Source organism: Mobula birostris, chromosome 17 (assembly GCF_030028105.1).
Source record: "Mobula birostris isolate sMobBir1 chromosome 17, sMobBir1.hap1, whole genome shotgun sequence".
Lineage (NCBI taxonomy): Eukaryota > Metazoa > Chordata > Chondrichthyes > Myliobatiformes > Myliobatidae > Mobula > Mobula birostris.
In genome coordinates, this window is record NC_092386.1 from 54,285,635 (window position 1) to 54,310,185 (window position 24,551).

The window sequence follows — 24,551 nt, forward strand, 5'->3', positions numbered from 1 at the left end:
CTTCTTCAACGCAGACACACATTCAGGATGCATGCTTACATTGCTCTACTCTCTCTACACTCATGACTGCCATCTGTAAAGTCGCCAATGATACCACTGTTGTTGACAGATTCTCAAATGGCATTGAGGAGGCGTATGGAAGTGAGATAATTCAGCTGGTTGAGTGGTGTTGCAACAATGACCTCACATTCAATGTCTACAAGACCAAGGAGTTGATTGATTATGGACTTCATGGAGGGGAAGCCAGCAGCACATACACCAGTCCTCATTGATAGGTCAGCAGAGAAAAGAGTCAGCGACTTCAAGTCCCTGGGTATTAACATCTCACAGGATCTATCCTAGGCCCATTACTTTGATACAGTCACAAAGATCACATCAACAGCTCTAATTCTTCAGGAGTTTGAAGAAATTTGGAATGCCACCAAAGACTCTAGCAAATTTCTATGCTCTGATGGAGAACGTTCTCACTAGCTGTAACACAGCCTGGTACAGAGGATTCAATGCACGGGATTGCAAGAGACTGCAGAAATTCAGTCAGATCCATCGTGTATACAACCCTCCTCACCGCTGAGGGTATCTTCCAGAGGTGTTGCCTGAAGAAGGCAGCATCCATCATTAAGGACCCTTGGCATCTGTGATATGTCCCCTTTTTACTACTACCATTGAGGAGGAGGTACCAGAGCCTGAAGACCCACACTCAGCAATTTAGGAACAGCTTCTGCTCGCCGTAAGATTTCTGAACAGTCCATGAATCAATGAACAACACATAGTTACTCCTTTTACTATACTGTTTATTTATTTTGTAATTTATAGTAATTTTTATGACTTTGCACAGCTCCTACAAAGCAATAAGTCATAATAAACCTGATTCCGATCCTGATGAAAGAATGAATATAAAAAGCAGAAATCTCTCTAAATTGATTTCTAGGAATATATAACAATCACAATGAAATGTCATCATCCTAAAACATTAGTTTACATACCACCAGGGGCCAAGTATAAGCAAGCACTCGCAAAACTGCACGATGCTCTCGGTAAACAAGAAATGGCCCAGCCCAACTCATTTCAATTTATCGCTGGCACCTTAACCAAGTCTGTTTGAAGAAAATCCTGCCCAGTTATCACCAGCACATAACCTGTTGCACCAGAGGTCCTAACACACTAGACCACTGTTACACTACAATACGGAATGCCTATCATTCCTTCCCGAGACCGCATTTTGGCAAGTGGGATCATTTGGCTGTAATCCTACTACCTGCATACAGACAGAGCCTAAAGAGCAGTCTCCAGGGATCAAGACAACCAAGTGGTGGTTGCAGGAGGCAGAGGAATGGTTACTGGATTGCCTTTGGTCAGTGGACTGGGCCTTGTTCAAGAACTTACCTGAGGTCGTGAATGACTACACCAGGGTCATTACAGAGCTTATTAAAACAGCTGTGGGTAAGTGTGACCCCATGAAATCATTTAGGGTTTTTCCCCAATCAGAAACTCTGGATTAACAATGAAATCTGAAACCTGCTGAGAGCCAGATCAGAGGCATTCAAGTTTGGAGATCAAGAAAACTACAAGAAGTGCAGGTATGATTTCTGGAAAGCCATCTTTCGGGTGAAGTGGAGATTCCGAATTAGCCAGAGTCAACAAGTGATGCTCGACAGCTGTGGCAGGATTTGAATGCCGTAACCTCCTACAATGTTAAATCTTACGACTTGGGGGACAGCAGAGGTTTGCTTCCAGACGAGCTCAGTGCCTTCTATGCTCACTTCGACCGCCACATTTCCTAAAGATCCTTTGGTCTCAGTACCTGAAGATGATGTGTGGGCTGCCCTCAAGAGAGTGAATCCAAGGAAAGCATCTGGTCCGGATGGAGTACCTAGCTGAGTATTGAAGACCTGTGCTGACCAACTGGCTGTGTATTCATGAATATCTTCAATCTCTCACTCTGCCAATGTGTGATACCCACCTGCTTCAAGCAGGCTTCAATCATATTGGTGCCCAAGAAGAGCATGGTAACCTGTCTAAATAACTATTGCCCATTGCTTACATCCACAGCAATGAAGTGTTTTAAGAGTCTGGTGTTGAAGCATATCAGCTCCTGTCTGAGTGGTGACTTTGATCTGCTCCAATTCACCTGCCGAAGCAACAGATCTACAGCAGATGCTGTCTTGCTGGTTTGTCACACAAGCCTGGAACATCTGGACAGAAAAGATGCATACATCAGGATTCTGTTTATCGATTACAACTCAGCATCTAACCCCATCATCACCTATCATCACCTCAAAACTAATCAGTAAACTCTTAAGACCTGGGCCTCAATAGCCCCTTATGCAATTGGATCCTGGATTTTGTCACTTGTGTACCCCAGTCAGTTTAGATTTGGAAAAAATCATCTCCTCCACAATCTCCATCAACACAGGAGCACCACAGGGATGTGTGCTTAGCCCCCTGCTCTACTCACTTTACACCAATGACTGGGTGGCTAAGTACAGCTCCAACACCATATACAATTTTGCTGACAACACCACTGTTGTGGGCTATATCAAAGGTGGTGATGAATCAGCACACAGGAGGGAGATTGAAAACTTGGCTGAGTGGTGTAATAACAACAACCTCTCACTCAATGTCAATAAGACCAAGGAACTGGTTGTAGACTTCAGGAGGGGAAAACAGAGAGAGTAACCATCAGAGGATCAGAGTTGGAGACGATCAGTAACTTTAAATTCCTGGGTGTCACCATCTCAGAAGACCATCATATAAATATAATTGTGAAGAAAGCATGACAGCACCTCTATTTCCTCAGGAGTCTGTGGAGGTTTGGCAAGTCATCAACTCTTGGCAAACTTCTAAAGGGGTGTGGTGGAAAGTGTGCTGACTGGTGGCAATATGGCTTTGAGTGGAAATCCTACAAACAGTAGCGGATTTGGCCCAGTGCCTTTCTCTCCCAACCATTAAGCACATCTACATGAAACGTTGCCGTACAAAAGCAGCATCCATCGTCAAAGATCCTCACCACACAGACTATGTTCTTTTCTCACTGCTGCCATTGGGTAGAAAGTATAGGAGCCTCAGGACTCACACCACCGGGTTCAAAAATAGCTACTACCCCTCAGCCATCAGGCTCTTGAACAAAAGGGGATAGCTACACTCATTTAAGGACTCTGTCATACTGTTAGTTCATGCTTGTTATTTATTGCTATTTATTTATATCTGCATTTGACAGTTTGTTTTCAGTTTACAGTTACTGTTCTATAGATTTGCTAAGTATGCCTGCAGAAAAAGAACCTCGGGGTTGTATGTGGTGACATGTATGTACTCTGATAATGTTTTATTTTCAACTTTGAACTTTATCTTTACTCTCTTCAACTCCTGCTTAAATAAAACAGAAATTACATTTCCAGCAATGTATGTTTCATTTCTTAACATATTTCTTATCTACATGACTTACATTTTCGCTACACCTGATCAATGCTGGTTACGATTTCTTAACAGAAACTCCATGTGTAGGTTCAGCAAAAATCAGATATATTTCCGAACTTTACAAGACGCCAGATGAATAATTGTAACTTTTTTTTCCTGAAGGGAGTAAAAGTGTAATATACTTTTGGTTCTGTGATTTACTTCTTGGTGGGATTGTTAAAGATCCATCTAAGGAAGTTACTGATGGGTCAGTAACTTGATATTGAAAGTGCATATTTTTCATATATAGTTAAAAAACTTAAGAGTATTCAAATTATATGTTGTGAATAATATTCAATGAATTAAGTAATCTAAGTCTTAGTTCTTCCCATTCTGTAGGCAATTTCAATCTCTGACTGTAAGGACAGTGTCTTAGGAAGTGTTCTCCGGGTTCTTCTTCACAGTCTGGGCTGTAATCAGAGTTCTTACTACCTTATACATTGCTTCAGCACACTGCGAGCTCTCATAAGCAAGGTAAACCAAAAACTTTATTAATCTTCTCGAAGCACAGCATATAAATGCTTCATACAGATTAGTCTTGAGTGTTTATGATGGGGTGATTTCGGAGTTCAGATCCTTTTGACTCATTTGCTCCTTGCTGCACCGCTAACTCGGAACTGTGAAGATTTTTCTCAGATGAGCGCAATGTATATTGCCAGTATTCTTCAAGAATTGAGGATGTAAGTAGATGTCAGGCTGACTTTGAAACATTTTTATGTTAAAATCCTTTGTGTTGTTTTATTATATTTACACCTAGAGGGGAACCTGCAGGTGGCGGTGTTCCCAAGAAACTTTTGCCTGTGTTAAAGGTCACGGGTTTGAAGGATGCTGGCTGAGTAGCCTGGCCAAGTAACTGTAGTGCATTTTTTAGATTGCACACACTGTAGACACCATGCACAGAAAACATGGAGTTCCACAGAGACTCAGATAAGAAAAGTACCCTAATGTGGAAAACCTAAGTTAAATTTGTAAGGCGTAAAACCACCATCTGTACAGCTAGACAGAAGGACTATCAACTAAGATGGAGTGTCAGTAAGGGTGAAGAATCACAATATTTGAAATTCTCATTTCTCCTTAAGGGATCTGGCAAAGATGAGGTACCTGTCTTATTAAATAAGATATGACACACTAGCCTCTACAACACCAATTTTAACGAGGGAGAGGACCTGAGTGAATTCCTTGACAGAGGGGCCAAAGTATTAAATGCATCCTTGGTGAGGGGGATGGGTAGAGGGAAGGCTTATAGTCGCAATCATTGCTAATTGCCTGCAGATTTTGGACCTTTGTTTTATGTCATATCGAGGTAAACAAGAACTGAAGCCTTTTTTGATCATGATGGTCACTTGTGTAAGTAATCTAGTAATGTGTCCCAAGCAAAGTCAGTGAGTTTGAATATTTTGGTGGATTAATCAGTACATACCCACCTGACAATCAGACATGTGTGAGGTGATCTGAGACTTTTTTTATGCATTCAAGGCAATCCACAAATTCAATATGAATTTAAATTTGTATGACACAGTGGTGCAGTGATTAAAGTCAATGCCTCATAATGCTAGACTCTTAGATTCAATCCTAAACTTGGGTGGTGTCTATATGGAGTTTACACATTTTTCATGTGACCTCAACGTTTTCCTATGGATATTCCTATTTGTACCCACAACCCGAAGGTGTATAGATTGGCCACTGTGAATCACCCCTCATGTGTAGGTGCGTGGTAGAATCTCCAGGGACTTGACAAGAATATGGGTGAAAACATGGGTGGTTAATGGTCAGAGTGGCCGGTTTCTGTGCTGTGTATCTATTCAACTCTATGGTAATTCAATTGTTTCCTTGTTTCACCAGTATGCAGACCTGTTGTTTGAGGAGGAGGCAGAGCAGTGTTCCGACATGTGTCAAAGAGTTTTACATCACTGCAGCAGCAGTATCGACAGCACCCGTACTCAAGCCTGTGCCACACTCTACCTTATCATGAGGCAGAGCTTTAACGTAATCAGCGTAAGTTTCTTTATTTCTAGTCAGGAACAACTACAGTATTAACTATAGTTTGATTGTAAGTAAAAAGAAATCAAATTCTGTTGTGGAATACCACAGCATTTTTATTAGACACAAAAAATTATTGCCATCTTTATAAGGATGAGCCATTACCTTTGGAGATGATAGGAAAATTGATCTCCCCAAATTAAATAAAACTGCCACATTATTTTACAGTGCTGGCAGCAATGAAAGGCTATTGGTAACAGGTAAATGCAATATTATATCTCATTTTCTTCTTCCTCGGATGCTACCTCACTATACTTTTGCCCTCTTTTTGTAGTGTTGTTATATATATACTGTATGTATGCGTGCATGTGTGTGTGTATATATATATTTTACATGATTTGTATGTAATTCATATTGAAGTGAAAATAATAGTTTTTTGGTAAAATATACCACTCTGATATCGAGCTTTTTACAATCAATAATCAACTTTTTCACATTGTAATGCACAGAAAAATGACCAAAGCATTAAAATGCTGTATATTCAAATACTCCACTCAAGGACCTGGTTACTTATGTTAATAAACAATGCAATTCACATATAATGTTTGTTAAAATATATTATTTCCTCATAAAATTATCTATCAGTCTCACTAAAAGCATTCAAGGAATTCCCATCCTAAACTAGGTGCAATTTCAGGCAATGTGCATCTACAGACTGACAGCTGTCACTGCTGGGTACGTCACGGAACTTCACTGTTAAATTCACAGAGGCATATGTCACATAGGTGTGATACCTCCTGGTTACAAAATTGTCATTACCCTCAACAGGTATATGTAAATTATAAGTGCACTAATATATCAGTTGATCCAATCACAGTTTCCTTGTAATGCCAAAATACCAACAGTTTACCAGATCAATACACAAAACAATCAATAATCTAATTTGCTAGGAATCTTGAATAATACATAGAACTTGTACATAAAGTAATTCTCATGGTCTATTACCAAAATAATTGAAAATGAGTATGGGGTTGTGTTGCTAATACATAAATTTGGTATTTTATGCTTACAGAATTTTGCTAGGGTTAAAATGCAGGTCACCATGTCCTTGGCGTCGCTGGTTGGTAAATCATCTGATTTTAATGAAGAATACTTGAGGCGATCGTTGCGAACTGTCTTGGCTTATGCAGAGGAAGATGAGGAAATGCAGCAAACAATGTTTCCATTTCAGGTAGGGTGCCCTTGCAGCAAGTATAAGTACCAACATGAAATATTGAGATAATTAGCCTTCGTATATTTTTGTAACTTTGCTTGGTTCCATATGCCTCCGGCAGGTTTGAAATACTGTACCTAGCCATACCAAAAGCCCTCATACATGTTCCCTCTTGTCTATTCAGAGGTAATATTCAAAAGTTTGATGGGGTCTTGTTTGTATGTAAAATGATCCCCAGGATATATGTGTGGAGATGGAATTTCTCTCACTTCTTTTATACGGTGTTCTGTAGCTTTGTGGGTCTGTTGATACTTGATGTGCAAATTTCTTTCAGACATATCAAATCCAGCAATTTTTCTTTGAAATGCCGCCCAGGAGTACTGTTCCCACAAAGCAGGTTTAGCATCTTTCTCATCCCAAAGGAAAGACAATGTAATCTATAGTTAAGTCTGCCACTTCAGGTTTCAGATTTGTTCATTATCATATACACCAGGATGCATTGAAATTTCTTGCTGGCATAAAATTCATAGAGGAAATAGCATAGCTGGTAGTAACAAGTACAACAATAAAAAGAATGACAGGTGCAAAACAACCGAATCCAGTTTCCATTATCAATAGGGAAGTAGTGGTCGGACTGCAAATCTTAGATGCTTTCTCAAACCAGGTCATGTACTGTGTAACATTCTAAAGCATGGATCCCCTAGCAGTCATGTAGGAGGCCAGGAATATAGGTAAGGAAGAGACAAAGTTTCCCAATGTTAGCCCAAAACACAAACAGTAGCTTTATACAGATTTACTAAGCCATGCATATGTAGTTATAGAGTCCACATTTGGGAGGTTTCTTCAATAAAGTTGGAGCAAGTATACACTCGGCCACTTAAGTTAGCTACATCTGTACACCTGCACATTAATGCAACTACCTAATGAATCAATCTTGTGGCAGCGACTCAATGCATACAAGCATGCAGACATGGTCAGGAGGTTCAGTTGTTCAGACCAAACATTAGGATAGGGAAGAAATGTGATCTAAGTGACTTTGACTGTGGAATGATTGTTGGTGCCAGACAGGATTGTTTGAGTATCTCAGAAACTGCTGATCCCCTGGGATTTTCATGCAAATCTGTAGAGTTTACAGAGAATAGTGTGGAAAAACAAAAAAAAATCCTGTGAGCAGCAGTTCTGTGAGCGAAGATATTTTGTTAATGAGAGAGGTCAGAGGAGAATTGCCAGATTGGTTCAAGCTGACAGGAAGGTGACAGTAGCTCAAATGAACATGCATTATAACAGTGGAGTGTAGAAGAGCATCGTTGAATGCACAATATAGTGAACCTTGAAGTGGATGGACTAAAGCAGTAGAAAACCAGAACATACTGTTAGGGGCCACTTTGTTAGATAAAGGTGGTACCTAATAGAGTGACCACTGAGTGTGTTATATTTGGCCTTCTAACAAATCATCACTTGACTTTTCCTGGAGGTAAATCTCAGCCATTCTCCAAGACTGTAGTTTTACTGAACCCTTCAGCTATTGAAACTTTACACGCACCTCATCCATCTTAATTCATTTGTCCCTACTTGCCCTGTACTTTGACAGGGGTTGCTCTCCTAGTTGCAAAACACATTCAAGAAGTGTCCTCCCTACTGAGACTTTTCCCAGTCTTTTGTATTTATGCTAATTAACACAAAGTGAATGTATTCAAACTTTAGTAGTGCCACATTATACAGTGAAAAGTTCCAACTTGGTTTCACTAGTGGCAGGATGGAGGCTTGGATATGCTGTTCCAGTCAGTAGTTTTAAATGATATTTATTACATTTATCTGGCAAGTCCCTGCATCGTACAGACCAAGTGATGATCCAGTCTGATCGCTTACAACCAAGGCCGACAGCAATATCCCAGGTAGTAGAGGATAAACCAGCCAGTATTCTGACTCCTAATCATCAGGCTTGCAGTATATGGATATGGGTTTCAACTGAGCTCAGAATAATCAGCTATCTTTCAGTGTAGGTGTTTACATGTAAGCACTGGTCAAGGTGTGCTTGTGGAAAGCGGTAAGTAGAAAATTGGTGAGGAAATTCTTTTAGAATGATACTCTATAAATCAGAATCAGATTCGGTTTTAATATCACTGGCATATGTCATGAAATTTGTTGTTTTGCAGCAGTGGTGCAGTGCAATACATATTTTAAAAAATAACTACAAATTACATGTCCTGGTTGATGGGGGCCCTTATGATGGGTGATAGCTTTTTGAGGCATTGCCTATGGAAGATTTCCTCAACACTGGGGAGGCTAGTGCCCATGATGGAGCTGTCTGAGCCTGCAGTTTTCTGCAGCTTTTTCCAGTCCTGTGCAGTGACCCCTGAATACCAGATGGTGATGCAACCAGTTAGAAAGCTCTCTGCAATACATCTGTAGAAATTTGCAAGAGACTTTGGTCACGTACTGAATCTCCTCAAACTCCTAATGAAATATAGCTGCTGTTGTGCCTTCTTTGTAATTGTATCGATATGTTGGACCCAGGGCAGATCTTCAGAGATGTTGACACCCAGATACTTGAACCTGCTCACCCTTTGCACTTCTGATCCATTGATGAGGACTGGTGCGTGTTCCCTCGACTTACCCTTTCTAAAGTCCACTATCAATTCCTTGGTCTGACTGACATTGTACTACGACACCACTCAGCCAGCTAATCTCTCTTACTCCTTACGCCTCCTTGTCACTATCTGAAATTCTGCCGACAATAGTTGTGTCACTGGCAGATTTATAGATGGCGTTTCCGCTGTGCCTAGCCACACATCCATGGGTGTAGAGAGAGTAGAACAGTGGGCCAAGTGTGCAGCGTTTGAGGTACACCGATGCTGACTGTGGTCTCCTGATGAGGTAGTCCAAAGGTACAATTTAATGTCAGAGGAATGTATACAATATACACCCTGAAATGCTTTTTCTTCGCAACCATCCACGAAAACAGAGGAGTGCCCCAAGGAATGAACGACAGTTGAATGTTGGAACCCCAAAGTCCCCGCCCCCAGCTCCCCTCCTCCCGCGCGGAAGTGGCAGTGAGCAACATTCCCCCTCCCCCCCCATCGGCAAAAATAAAGTGCACCCGCTACCAGCACTCAAGCGTGAGCAAAGCAATAGCAAAGACACAGACTTGCAGTTATTCCAAAGGCTGCATTGTTCACCCGAATCCAGTTGCAGAGGAAAGTACAGAGGCCCGGGTTTTGGAGCTTGTTGATTCGTACTGAGGGTATGATGGCGTTGAACACTGAGTTCTAATCAATAAGCAGCAGACTGCCATAAGCAGTATTATTGTCCAGGTAGCCCAAGACTGAGTGGAGAGCCAGTGAGATCGCATCCACTGTCAACATATTGTGGTGATAGGCAATTTGCAGCTGGTCCAGGTCCTTGCTTAGGCAGGAGTTGATTCCAACCTCTCGAATCGCTTCATCACAGTAGATGTCAGTGCAACTGGGTGACGGCCATTAAGGCAGCTCACCCTGCACTTGGGTTCTGTTATGATCGCCCCCCTTTTGAAGCAGGTAAGAGCCTCCGACTGCAGCAGTGAGAGATTGATGATGTCCTTGAATACTCCTGCCGATTGGTTGGCACAGATTTTCAGTGCCCTACCAAGTACACCATTGGGGCCTGGCGCCTTCAAGGGTTCACCCTCTTGAAAAATGTTCACAGGGTCACCAGATGCATAAAAGGAATTGAGCTCACCTGGGAGTGAACCATCACAGCCAGTTATGATGCTACATTATGCAGAATATGACTGGGAAAGCCCACGCAAACTTTGCATATTGTGTTGATGTAAGTAAACTTAAGTCTTACTGGTAAAATGACTATGACTATTTTATTGCTTTTCAGGTGGAGGAACTACTGAGTAACCTCAACAGCATCTTGTCTGATACGGTAAAAATGAGAGAGTTCCAAAAGGATCCTGAGATGCTTATGGACCTGATGTACAGGTATTTAAATGAAATCACTATGTTTCTTTTTATTCTGAATATCCCCCACTTGTAATGAATATCAATATACTGCAGATGCTGCTGATCTGAATCAGAGTTGTGAAGCGAGAAACAAGAGTTAACATTCTAAGATGAAGGCCTTTCATCAGAACAGTTCTAAGCTCCTCTGGAAGGTCAATGACTCAAAATATGAACTCTATTTTTCTCCCGCCATATGCAGTTTTTCCTATGAATATTTCCTCTTACACAGACAATTGAATATACCCACTGCTTCTGGCAGGCTTGGTGCACCTCTCAGGAAGTTGCCATAGCAGTAGCATACCTTAGCTCTTCTCATACCCACTTCCACAGCCATCTAAACAGGATCTCGGCTCTTTATTATCATAAAGACAAAATTAGTATTTAAACATACTCCACCATTTACTTACAAATTAGGTAAATGCCAGTTAGGTTTGAGCTTGTAGACAGATTTTCCATATCCTCCAGCTTTTTAAACTTTTCGCACAAGGCCAAAGCTGTGCTGAGAGCTTATATTGACTATTTAAATGAGTTGACCCTGACAACTGCAGCTGGTCAAGCTCTTAGCCAGCTTTGCACCGGCTGTACTAACTCAAGGTTGCAAAATCTGCCTTCTAAACATTACAAATGGAAGCTTCTCTGCTGTCTGTGAGAAATTTTTACTCTGATTGGCTACTCAGCAAGTTTGATGACATCATTGTCCCATTGAACTGACATCGAACAGCAGTCAATTTGGAAAAGGTAAGATTAAAACTACTGAGATCTTTCTGGTGAATGTTTCTGCAAGGCCAGTGCCATATATCATCACTGTACAGAATATCTGACTACAAAACTGAAGTTAATTTTCTCAGAAAAGCCATAATTCACTGTGCCATCTGTCAACATTACTGAAAATCTGTTTGGTAGCAAAGGAACTAAAAGCTTTCAGATTTCTGGTGATATTCAATTGCCATGGACAATAATGAGAAAATGTTTATAATTGATTTAGCAAGGCATCAAAAAGGGAGTTTTGTTTTGATAACTACATTTAAATCTTAACAAATTCAAACCAGCCCAGACAAAAACAAAATCACTGGCTTATTAAAATGAAACAAATCAGGAACGCTCAACATTTGAAAAGACAGGAAAAGGTTAGAAGGGGGTTGCCAGTGTGACCTAATTTCAGTATTTAATGAAATCAACATTGAGATGCCTTTTATCAATACATGAGACTACCCTTTAATGTACATATTGAAGAGTTCGCTAAGGCTGTCTGTCCCATATCTCTAAAAGACCAAGTTTGCCAGTCTTGGGTTCAGTCAATGAAGAACAAATATTGGACATTAATATTTCTATTTAATTTTGGTACATTCCCTTGTTTTATCACACATTTCAGACTAGCAAAAGGATATCAGACTTCGCCTGACCTAAGGCTGACCTGGCTTCAAAACATGGCTGAAAAGCACACAAAGCGCAACTGTAACACGGAGGCTGCTATGTGCTTGGTCCACGCGGCAGCACTTGTAGCAGAGTACCTGAGCATGCTGGAGGATCACAGTTACCTTCCAATAGGGTGTGTTAGTTTTCAGGTATGTCTATTCACTCAACATCCTTTTGGCCACTTAAGTATCACTGTACATAATAAGCATCAGTATGCCTAATTCATTTGCCTATCCTGGTCTCCAGAATATATCACCCAATGTTCTGGAAGAATCTGCTGTCTCCGATGACATTTTGTCCCCCGATGAGGATGGGATCTGCAGTGGAAGATACTTCAGTGAAAATGGTCTTATGGGTTTACTTGAACAAGCTGCCGAGCTCTTCAATTCAGTAAGCAAATTTCCAATAATCACTTACCTTTCTACTCCTCCACCATGTTGGTAATGTGACCTTATCAGTAGATCTAAAAGTGTGCTGAGGAGATGCTGAAAGGAATCAAAAAGAATGGCACACCGCAGCTTCTGTCTTTGGCTTAAGCAGGTTGTACTTGGCAAAGATTAGAGCTCTTCATCCTTAGACAAAATCCTGGACTCCCGACCCATCACCACTGTTCAAATGTGACTTCAGTACAAGGAGCTACTTGTGATCCTTCACACTAGTGTGTCACAAATATAACTCATCGCCACAATCTCAAGTAGAATTAGAAAGAGATGATCTTGCAACCTCTGTCACAATCCACGTATGAATAAAAAAAATCTAAGTTTCATTTTGCCAATGTGTTCAAACAATATGGCCACTGGCAGCTTAAAATTGTTGCTTTTGTGTCGGAGATTCAAAGATTATTTTCAAAAGAGTATTGACAGGACTCCTACAATATAGGGAGTTTGAACTTCCAAAGAATGCGTATGTTTGGATCAGGTGTGATACTAAAATGTTAGAATCCTCACGGCTGACTCAAACTCATTTCAAAACCATCGGGTTTTCACAGAAGTTGACGATAACACTTGACTGGTGCATTCCCAGGAAACAGGTAGTTTATTCAAATAATAAAATACAGCTATAAATGTGAAAGTTTACTTCGGTTTTAAATTTAACACTGTCTATCGAGCAGGTGGGAAGAGATATTTCCAGAAGCAGTATTTGTGGGACAGAGAAGAACTAAGATCAAACCACGATTCTTTCTGGCATTTTTCAACATAAGGATAGTTAACTTTACAATTTAATTACAACTATATTTTTTCTCAATTCATCTTTTACCAAAATATGTGTTCCATAACTGAGTTGGATTGACAGAGTGAGACTCATGTGGTTCCTCCACAGAAGACCAAACTTTAGGAAAGATGCAATTGAAGTGAATTGTTCAAATGAATCATTGGTTTATGAAAGTAGAAAAAAATCGCTAATTTATAAAACTTAAGGATAATAAATAAATTAGTAATTAGTTAAAACAAATACATATAATGTCAGTAACACACACAAAATGCTGGAGGATCTCAGCAGGCCAGGCAGCATCTATGGAAAAGAGTAAACAGTTGACATTTCGGACCAAGACCCTTCATCAGGAAGAGTCTCAACCTGAAATGTCAACTGTTTCCTCTTTTCCATAGCTGTTGCCTGGCCTGCTGAGTTCCTCCAGCATGTTGTATGTGTTGCTTGGGATTTCTAGCATCTGCAGATTTTCTTCAGTTAGTACTTATTAGCTGTGAAATGGGGACACCTTTTTTTCCCTTATTAGGGAGAGTGAGAGCCTGTGGTATGTCGAATTACTGGGTGAATGAGTAGTCTTTGGTTTACTGCAAGTCTGTGTCTTTATTGATGCTTTTCTGCACGCTTGAGTGTTCGGTGGGGGGTGGTGCCGATGCTTTTTTGCTGGTGGAGGAGGGTGGGGAATCGTTGCTTTGCTGCTGCTTATATGCGGGAGGGGGAGTTGGGGGGGTTTTGGGGTTCGAACATTTAACTGTCATTCATCCTTTGGGGCACTCCTCTGTTTTCATGGATATTTGCGAAGAAAAAGAATTTCAGGATGTATATTGTACACATTTCTCTGACATTAAATGTACCTATTGAAACTTATTATGTAACATCATTATTCTGATAGTATATATTGCTTTTTTTAGGCTCAAATGTTTGAAACCGTGAACGAAGTTTACAAAGTTGTCATACCAATCCAAGAAGCCCATAGAGATGTGAACAAACTGGCTTATATACATGAGAAGCTGAAGAAAGCATTTGATAGCATTATAGCAAAGGTAAATGATCATACTGCTGGCAACATGAATTTTTACACTGTAATATTTTCTTCAATGTTTGTTCAATGAGTTGAGTAATATATAAATAAGATCAGAGTTGTTAATGGCATTCTCCTCAAGCCTCCCCCTCTCTTGCATGTGCAGATACAGACACACACAATCACATTGCTGGCCATAGATGGGAAAACAGTTCCTTAATTTAAGTACTTCCATCTAACACAAAATCCTCTTAACATGAAAACTATATATAAGGATGGGCACATTGTCTTTTTCATGAATTTGATTGATCCAAATCTTTCCTCCTTTTCTTACCAGGGTAATACTATCTCATATATTGTATAATCAAAATATTCTTAGTTAACTATTATGTTGCAAAGTAGCCGTTACGTCTGTATGACCATCATTTCAATATACTCATTGTTATAAATAGGATTGTAAAGTTTGGTGAATTAAACATTTCATGCCTGTTGCTGCAATGATTTAACAGCTCATTTGTGGTTATCTACATTGAACATATTTTTATTTTACAAGGGTTCCAAACGAATGTTTGGTACATACTTTCGTGTTGCATTTTATGGAGCTAAGTTTGGGGATTTGGATGAACAGGAATTTATTTACAAGGAACCTGCCATCACAAAGCTGCCAGAAATTTCCCATCGACTGGAGGTAAATAAACCTCTCATTGCTTTAATCAGCTGCCAGCTACTTTAAATAGCATTAAAGTTGGCATCTGGAAAACACCATGCCCCTGAGGGGTGTTTTCATTTGTAACGTAACACCCAGCAATTATAGCAACAGTGAGCATGTACATCGGGCTGATACTCCTGTGCATTGCTGAGGGAGTACTAGTCAAAGGTGCTGTGTTTTGGATGAAACATTGAACGGGGATTCTTAACGTATTTCAGCAAAGGTCAGGGGAGTTCTCCTCCAGAGTATTATGGTGTTTCTTTATCTTCATGTTAAGCTGGGTTTTCTATCATAATCATGTCACTATCTGTGGAGTATTAGGAAACTGAGAAACTGCAGTGGGAGTAGGAGCAGTCATATGACCCTTGAGCCAGCTCTGCCATTCATCAAGACCTTGGCCTGGTCTTGATCTCAACACCATTCTGTATGTTCATCATAACATTTGGCTCTTTATAAAGCAAAAACCTCTGACTCTTAGCCTTGCATGGCTTTAAAGACATTGGTTTTCACATCACTCTAGGAAAGAGATTTCAAGAGAATCACAGCCTTGAAAGGAGAAATTTCTCCTGAATTCCATCTACAAAACCTTGCTACTTAAATTATGCCTCCTAATTCTAGATTCCACCCCTCCCTAGCACCAGAATCTAATACATTTTAACAAACATCATCTCTCATTCTTCTCAACTCCCATGAGAATGGCCTCAGCCTTTCCTCACATGAATATCTTCAGTGCAAGTATGCCTCTGCTTTACACAGACAAAAACTGTGTTACTGCTCCAGCTGTGATTGTATCAATGTCACGTACAGCTTGTTGCTCCTACATTTCCTTGGCACCTTGACCAATATCTCTTTACGTTTGTGATTATGCAGGTGCATTATACTTATGATGGTCGGATCCCATCGGAAGCATGGCTTTATTGAGAGAGAGATATATACAAACACACAGTTTTCTGGTATTTCTCTTACCCTAGGCCAATGCCTGTGTTAAATACTCAGTCGCTTATCAATAGACATGTGGTTGTAGTATCATGGTAACATTATCCTGTGAGCACAGACTGAATGCCAGGCCCAGCTCGTTTTGTGGATTTGGATTCCACACCAGTTCAAGGTCAGCTTGGTTAATTTTCCCCTGATTCCCACTCCTACTTTGAGGAGTAGCTTAGCTACAAGTTCATGGAGTAATAGAGTCATACAGCTCAGAAACAGGCATCCAACCATGTCCATGCCTATCATCAGGTGCTCGTTTATAACTAATCCCATTTACCAGCTTTCTATGCCTAATATTGCTTTATGGACAACAAGATGGTTTGTCAGGTCAGAATTTTCAAAGGTTTGTTTATTGACTTGGTGGTCAAAGCAAGACTTCCTACCGTTCCTTTTTACAATAGTGAAGCAATTACATATATGCTACTGTATCGGCACCAGAATGATTAACCCCACACTTCCCCATGTTATACAGCTTCTGCCAAACATTTGCCCATTCGCTTATTCTTTGTAAACCACGTTGATTCCAGAAATGAGGGGGTTAGACTATGAGGAGAGATTGAGTCGTCTGGGACTGTACTCCCTGGAATTCAGAAGGATGACAGGAGATCTTATAGAAACATATAAAATTATGAAAGGAATAGATAAGATAGAGGCAGGAATGTTGTTTCCACTGGTAGGAGAGACTATAACTAGGGGACATAACCTCAAGATTCATGGTAGTATATTTAGAATGAAGATGAGGAGGAACTGCTTTGCCCAAAGAGTGGTGAATCTGTGGAATTCTCTGCCCAATGAAGCAGTGGAGGCTACCTCAGTAAACAGACCTAGGATGAGGCTGGATAGACTTGTGCATCGTTGGGGAATTACGGGTTATGGGGAAAAGGAAGTCGGTGGAGGTGAGTCCATGGTCAGATCAGCCATGATCTTATTGAATAACGGAGCAGGCTCGATGGGCCAGCTGGCCTACTCCTGCTCCTATTTCTTATGTTGTGTTTTTTAAATTGAAGCTGTGCATACCTCTCATGTTTAAATCATACATGAAGTCACTTCTGCACATATTTCAATACATTTGCACCTGCTGTGGTTGTACTCCCACATTTCTGGAAATTGGACCAGGTTTATTCACCCGATGATGCTAATCGTCTTTTTGGAAGTATTCACAAATATTGTTATCTCATCACTGTATGCTAAGCTCAGATCTTGCTTACTGGCAGAAGTAGGGCCAATAATATATAACCTATGGCCTGCACTTGTGATTTAGTCAAGTGAAGAGCAAGCCAGGGAACAAGTTATCAAATTGAGTTGACCTATTTTTTCCTCTTGTGAAATCAAGGTTTTCCTCGCTAAAAACTTCTACTTCTCTATACCAAGCACTCGTTGTTGACTTTCAAAGCATTTAAAGAATATTATTTCAGTGTGCATATATTATTGCAGTCTCTGAAGGCTTAAGGGACTATGCCTAGCATTGGTGTAAGTCTACCTACTATGTAGTGTTTGACAGTGCCAGCAATCGTAGTGGGAGGGACCGGGAGGAGGTAAAGCACAGATATTCAAGATATGTTATACTCTCACTCAGTAACCCTTTCCCCAGTTTATGCTCACTTCTAGTGTACCCAGAAGACTGCACGGAAACATTTGGTGTTTGTCAGCATAGGAGAATCTACCTTTGAGGGACATTTGTGACTGTCTGTTTAAAAATTAATCTGTCATATCATTCTGATCCCTTTCATTTTCTTTTCTGGGAAGTAACTAGATGCTATTCTTCTCCAATTTTACCCCATCCACTGATACAAAGGATAAAATTATGGTGGCTGAGTAAGTTTGGTGTCATTTTTTCTAGAGGAATGCCAATGCTGCATGGGCGATGGACTGTAATATTTTGCATGGGAGTGTTTTGTCGGTGCATCTTACGGTGTTGGATTGATCTTATTGCATGACTTCGAACTGCTTTGTCCTGCTTTTTCTCTTGGTTTGCATCCTGTCCATCCTCATTGTACTTGTTTAAAAGTGAAATCATAAACTATTAAAAATGAAGATAGGTACTTTTGAGCCAACCTGTCTCTGTCATAATTTCTGTCACATCATGTTTCTTCTGAAAATTTACCTTTCACCATGCTTCCTCCCTTGGCTTCCCAAAGTGTTGCCCTGGTGAAGTCTCCCAGTCAAAGTGCAGTTTCTACAGGTGACTCTGAAAAGTAATTGATGTACATTTTAACCTAAGGTTTTGATATACTTCAAAAATGTAATCAGCGATTAAAATCCGTTTAGAAACTAACCGAACTATGTCTATTTTGAAAAGTATATCTATTTAGCAAGCTCAGTTGAAACTAGGGAACCTATGTTATTGTTCAAACAGGCATTTTACAGCCAGTGTTTTGGTGAAGGTAAGATGGAAGTAATCAAAGACTCCAGTCCTGTCGAAAAGGCAAAGTTGGATCCTAACAAGGTCAGTTGAAAATGACATTGAGGATCAAATCCTCATGTACGTTTTTATTTCTATTTTGAACTCTTCAAAAATGTTACTTTGCAGTATATTCCTTTCTGAATGTTGCATCCTGCATGAAGGTGACACTAATAGGCATGGTAGTATAGCGGTTAAATTTCTGAACTCGTACCTAGAAACCAAAATAATAGTTGGAGATTTCAAATTCAAGAAATTAAACAAATATAGAACGAAATATTAAAATCAGTAATGGGAAATTTGAAACTGTTGGACATAAAATACACTAATCCATTATATCTGCTGCACCTGCTATATAATTAACTTTAGACCCACCAGTCGGGTTGGCTCAGATCTGCTCTCTATATGGACAAATAAGCCATTATTTTGGGGAAAATGCAGATGGGCCAGCTAGTGCTTTGATTGAATGACCAATGAAAAACGTAGTATAATGTATTGCAAATGAGAAACAAACTTAGCAGAAGCTTAATAAATAGTCTCTGAGGGGCAGGTTCTATTTTTCTCCGAAGCAGAATAAAATTGTTATGGGTAAAATCCATTTGAATGTTCTTGGATATATCCCTGCAATTGTTGGAACGTCTTTGGCACTTGCCAAGAATCCATGCCCAATGACATAGATTTTTGCACCTCAGCACGGAGAGGGAGAGGGAAAGAACATTTACTAAAGGAAATTTAGCAACAATTTTAAAAATTCCCTTATATTTTTACATTTGTGTTTCCAGGCCTATATACAAATAACCTTTGTTGAGCCGTTCTTTGATGATTATGAAATGAAAGACAGAATCACCCATTTTGAAAAGAACTTCAACCTTCGGCGCTTCATGTACACCACTCCATTTACAAAGGATGGACGCCCACGAGGAGACCTCAGTGAGCAGTACAAGAGAAAGACCATCCTGACAACTCAACATGCATTCCCTTACGTCAAAACCAGAATTAATGTCATTCAGAAAGAAGAGGTAAAATAAAATAAAAGATGTAAGAATGAAATGAAAGATGCTTAGCATTGCAAACTTGCCAATTTCATCAAATTTGCCTCCAACTTCCAAACTGCTTACAAATTTATTTGGTCTATCTTTGACACCTCTCTCCCCTTTCTTGAACTTCCTGTCTCCATCTCTGGAGGTAGGTTGTCTACTCTTATAAACCCACTCACTCTCAGAACCTCTTTCCACCCTGTCAGTTCTAAAAATGCTATTCTCTTTTCTTAGTTTCTACTTCTCTGCCAAGTCTGTTCTCAGGATGAGGCTTTCCATTCCAGAACATCTGAGATGTTCTCCTTCTTTAGTAGTAGTCGTCACACTTTATTGATCCCAAGGGAAATTGGTTTTTGTTACAGTTGCACCATAAATAATTAAATAGTAATATGTAAATTATGCCAGGAAATAAGTCCAGGACCAGCCTATTGGCTCAGGGTGTCTGACCCTTCAAGGGAGGAGTTGTAAAGTTTGATGGCCACAGGCAGGAATGACTTCCTATGATGCTCAGTGTTGCATCGCGGTGGAATGAGTCTCTGGCTGAATGTACTCCTGTGCCCACCCAGTACATTATGTAGTGGATGGGAGACATTGTCCAAGATGGCATGCAACTTGGACAGCATCCTCTTTTCAGACACCACCGTCAGAGAGTCCAGTTCTATCCCCACAACATCACTGGCCTTACGAATGAGTTTGTTGATTCTGTTGGTGTCTGCTACCCTCAGCCTGCTGCCCCAGCACATAACAGCAAACATGATAGAACATGTTTCCCCTTCCTCTGTCATCTATGCTACCCACACCTGTACTTCCTCCATTTCCCAAATATCTACCCTTACCCCATCTTCTCGTCACCAAAACAAGGATAAAATTTGCTTTGTCCTTACCTACCACCCCACAAGCCTCCACATCCAGCATTCATTATCTGCAATTTCTGCCATCTTCAACAGTATCCTACCACTAAATGCATCTTTCCCTCCCTCCCACTCTCCACTTTCCACAGTGATCGCACTCTCCGTGACTCCCTTATCCATGCGTCGCTCCCCACTGATCTCCCTCCAGACACTTAACTCTGTAAGTGGGTCACGTGCTACACCAGCTCCTACACCTCTTCCCTCACCACCATTCAGGGCCCCAAACAATCCTTCCAGGTGAGGCAACACTTCACCTGTGAGTCTGTTTGGGTAGCCTCCAACCTGACAGCATGAACATTGATTTTTCTAACCTGGTAATTTCTTCCCCCTCCCCTCCCATTCTGGCTCCCCTTTACCCCTTTTTCTCACTTGTTCATCACTTCCCTCTGGTGTCATTCCTCCTTCCATTTCTCCCATGGTCCACTCCTATCAGAATCCTTCTCCTTCAGCCCTTTACCTTTTACACCTCTCACCTCCCAGTTTCCACTTCATCCTCCCTCCCCCACCCACCCATATACCTTCTCACCTGGCTTCACCTCTCATCTCCTAGCTTCTGCTTCATCCTGCCTCCCCCACCCACCCATATACCTTCTCACCTGGCTTCACCTTTCACCTGCCAGCTTCTACTTCCTTCTGTCCCCTTACGTCCTTATTCCGGCTTCTTCCCCTTTCCTTTCCAGTCCTGATGAAGGGTCTCAGACCAAAATTCCTCTGCATAGATGCTGCCTGGCCTGCCGAGTTCCAGCATCTGCAAAATCTCTTGTGTGTATGATAAAAAGTGCAATATTATAATGATGGGAAAGTAGGCAACTATCCCTTTCTTGAGCAATCTGTCTGATTCGTTACGTTCTTCATCATATATACTGTACAAAATTGTATGAATGTGAAAGCGTGTCCCGTTCAAATATACGTAATGGGGCTGCTCATCAGAAATAGTTTAATGAAAGAGGGGAAAATGAAAGATTAAAAGCAAGACCAGGAGGACGGTTGAGGCTAAAATTTCTATCCCAAAGTGTTTCCTTTTCATTTACAAAAGTTAATTGTGATATTTTTGACAGTTGAACATAAGTTAAAAACTAGATTTCACAATCGTATTTTGGGAAATACCAGGTGTCCCCCACTTTTTGAACGTTCGCTTTATGAAACCTCACTGTTACAAAAGACCTACATTAGTACCCTGTTTTTGCTTTCAGAAGGTGTTTTCACTGTTATGAAAGAAATTCAACGCGCGATAAAAAATTCAGCGTGCGAAAAAAAATCAGCGCGCGATAAAAAGCAGCGCGCGCCCCGAGCAGCCGCTCTCCCCGGATTCGGAACGTCATTCTCGCCAGCATTGTTTTAACACGAGCCTGTGAGCCTCCCCTACTGTAAAGATGAAGCCACACTCAGGTTGGAGGAACAACACCTTATATTCCATCTGGGTAGCCTCCAACCTGATGGCATGAACATTGACTTCTCTAACTTCCGCTAATACCCCACCTCCCTTTCGTACCCCATCCATTATTTATTTTTATACACACATTCTTTCTCTCACTCTCCTTTTTCTCCCTCTGTTCCTCTGACTATACCCCTTGCCCATCCTCTGGGTTTCCCCCCCCGCCTTGTCTTTCTTTCCTGACCTCCTGTCCCATGATCCTCTCATATCCCTTTTGCCTATCACCTGTCCAGCTCTTGGTTCCATCCCTCCCCCCCTCCTGTCTTCTCCTATCACTTGGATCTCCCCCTCCCCCTCCCACTTTCAAATTTCTTACTAACTCTTCCTTCAGTTAGTCCTGACGAAGAGTCTCGGCCTGAAATGTCGACTGTACCTCTTCCTAGAGATGCTGCCTCTACTTTATATGGGCTGTGTATTTATCATATCATTCCTGCTTTTACTATATGTTACTGTTATTTTAGGTTTTATGTGTTATTTGGTAGGTTATTTTTGGGTCTGCGAACGCTCACAAAATTTTCCTATATAAATAAATGGTAATTGCTTCTTCGCTTTACGACATTTCGGCTTACGAACCGTTTCATAGGAACGCTCTACCTTCGGATGGCGGGGGAAACCTGGTGCTGTAGCATGGATGGAAAGTCAGCAATCAGAAGGGCACCCTCTGTCCTTGAAGTGCAAATACTGTCTGTAATTTATGTATGAGCAACACAGTATCTTTTACTGGTTGGATCTAAATGGCCAGTGTTGCAAGGCTTTCATAATCTGGAAGGATTGGCTGCGTCAGGGAAGTAGAAGATAAAAGCTGAGAAGCAGCCAAGGGAGATTTCAACAGTGGAATAGAGTTCAGTTACAAATTGTTCTGCCAGATTCCCTTCTGTCTCAGCTCCCTACTTATCATTTCTATTTTAATGCGGGGAGGGGGCATAAGGTCATACACTTCCATCTAGTTTCTCATTGAAATGCCTAGAAGACTTGGTCCCAAGGGCTGCTTTACATTTAAGATGGGGTGTGTCATTACTGAGGTATAGTTTCACTGGGCAAATCTGAAAGCTTTTCATGGTGCTCAAACAACAGAAACAATGAGCAGCAAGTTTCACTATCTTTAGGATTTTAATTGCTGATATGTGATACATCCAGTTTCATAAATACAAACCAAGGGTATTTCTAGTGGGAATAGAGTTCAAATTTGTCTACAATTATAGCAGGTGGGAAAGGAGTAATTTTGCTGTTTTGTTTTACAGTTTATCCTGACGCCTATTGAAGTAGCTATTGAAGACATGCAGAAGAAAACGCTTGAATTGGCAGTTGCAACTCACCAGGAGCCTCCGGATGCCAAGATGCTTCAGATGGTCCTGCAAGGCTCTGTGGGAACTACAGTAAACCAGGTATCGCATCAACAATTCTGAGTCATATTTCTGTTAATTTGTATATTTTAGCCTGGTTGCCTTTGTACTTAAAGACCAAAATTATGCTAATTTTGATAAGCAGATATTCTTGCATTCACCATGTGAAGTGTCTACTTCTGGCTTACAGTGAATGCATGGAAACTAGTCTTAGGCATTTCTAATTAAGATGTCAATGACATATCAATAAAAGTAAATGTCATTAAAAATAGATGCAACAAAAAGAACTTATGGGAACAGTGCTCAGAGCACGGTGAAAGTGAATTTAAATAACCACTTCATCAATTTACAGTTGGATAGCTTAATAATAGTATTTTGAAAACAAATTAACAATAATAAAGGCATCCGTTAGTCTTGCGAGACCATGGATCTGCGCCTGGAAAGTCTTCACTCTCCAGGGCGCAGGCCTGGGTAAGGTTGTATGGAAGACCAGCAGTTGCCCATGCTGCAAGCCTCCCCTCTCCACGACATCAATGTTGTCCAAGGGAAGGGCATAAGGACCCATACAGCTTGGCACTAGTGTCGTCGCAGAGCAATGTGTGATTAAGTGCCTTGCTCAAGGACACAACACGCTGCCTCGGCTGGGGCTCGAACTCACGACCTTCAGGTCACTAGTCAAATGCCTTAACCACTTGGCCACGTGCCTACAATTTAACAATATGTTCAATATAAAACATACATGATAAGGTGAAGGAACCATGGTTGACAAAAGATGTGCATCATCTGTGCAAAAGAAAGAAAGAAGCTTGTTTAAGGATTAGGAAGCAAGGATCAGACAGGGCTCTGCAGAGTTACAAGGTAGCAAGGAGGAGCTGAAGAATGGATTTAGGAGAGCTAGAAGGGTGTGTGAGAAGGCTTTGGCAAGTAGGATTAAGGAAAACCTCAAGGGATTCTACAATAATGTGATGAACAGGAGGATGACCTGAGTGAGGATAGAACTGAACAGCGATAGAAGAGGAACCATGTGCCTAGATTTGGAGGAGGGAGGGGAGGTCCTAAATGAATATTTTGCTTCCGTATTCACCATTGAGACAGACCTTGATGTTTGTGAGGACAGCGTAAACAAGCTGATACGCTAGAACATTTCTATGTTAAGAAAGAGGATTTGCTGGAATTTTTGAAAAACATGAAGATGGATACACCGCATTAACGATAGGAAGCAAGGGAAGAGATTGCCGTGCCTTTGATGATGATTGGAGAGTGGAAAATGTTATTCCTTTGTTCAAGAAAGAGGGTAGAGGTAACCCTGGGAATTATAGACCAGTAAGTCTTTGTTTAATGGTGGGCAAATTATTGGAGAAAATTCTTAGAGACAGGATTTATGGGCATTTGGAAAAGTACACTCTGATTCAGGATACATAGCAAGGCTTTGTGAGGGGCAGGTCATGCCTCA

General features: G+C 40.8%; 1 protein-coding gene across 8 annotated transcripts in view; it reads left to right on the forward strand.

Annotated features, from left to right (window-relative positions):
* The window catches only part of dock8 (dedicator of cytokinesis 8), a 256,091-nt gene that overhangs the window by 210,959 nt on the left and 20,581 nt on the right, over positions 1-24,551 (forward strand). For all 8 annotated transcript variants that reach the window (XM_072281729.1, XM_072281730.1, XM_072281731.1 and 5 more), the window contains 11 exons: positions 3,793-3,927; positions 5,296-5,448; positions 6,506-6,664; positions 10,511-10,611; positions 12,005-12,197; positions 12,295-12,438; positions 14,166-14,297; positions 14,829-14,963; positions 18,328-18,417; positions 19,155-19,391; positions 22,997-23,140. In XM_072281729.1, coding sequence (XP_072137830.1) covers positions 3,793-3,927; positions 5,296-5,448; positions 6,506-6,664; positions 10,511-10,611; positions 12,005-12,197; positions 12,295-12,438; positions 14,166-14,297; positions 14,829-14,963; positions 18,328-18,417; positions 19,155-19,391; positions 22,997-23,140 — 1,623 coding nt within the window. The remainder of the gene's footprint in view (positions 1-3,792; positions 3,928-5,295; positions 5,449-6,505; positions 6,665-10,510; positions 10,612-12,004; positions 12,198-12,294; positions 12,439-14,165; positions 14,298-14,828; positions 14,964-18,327; positions 18,418-19,154; positions 19,392-22,996; positions 23,141-24,551) is intronic.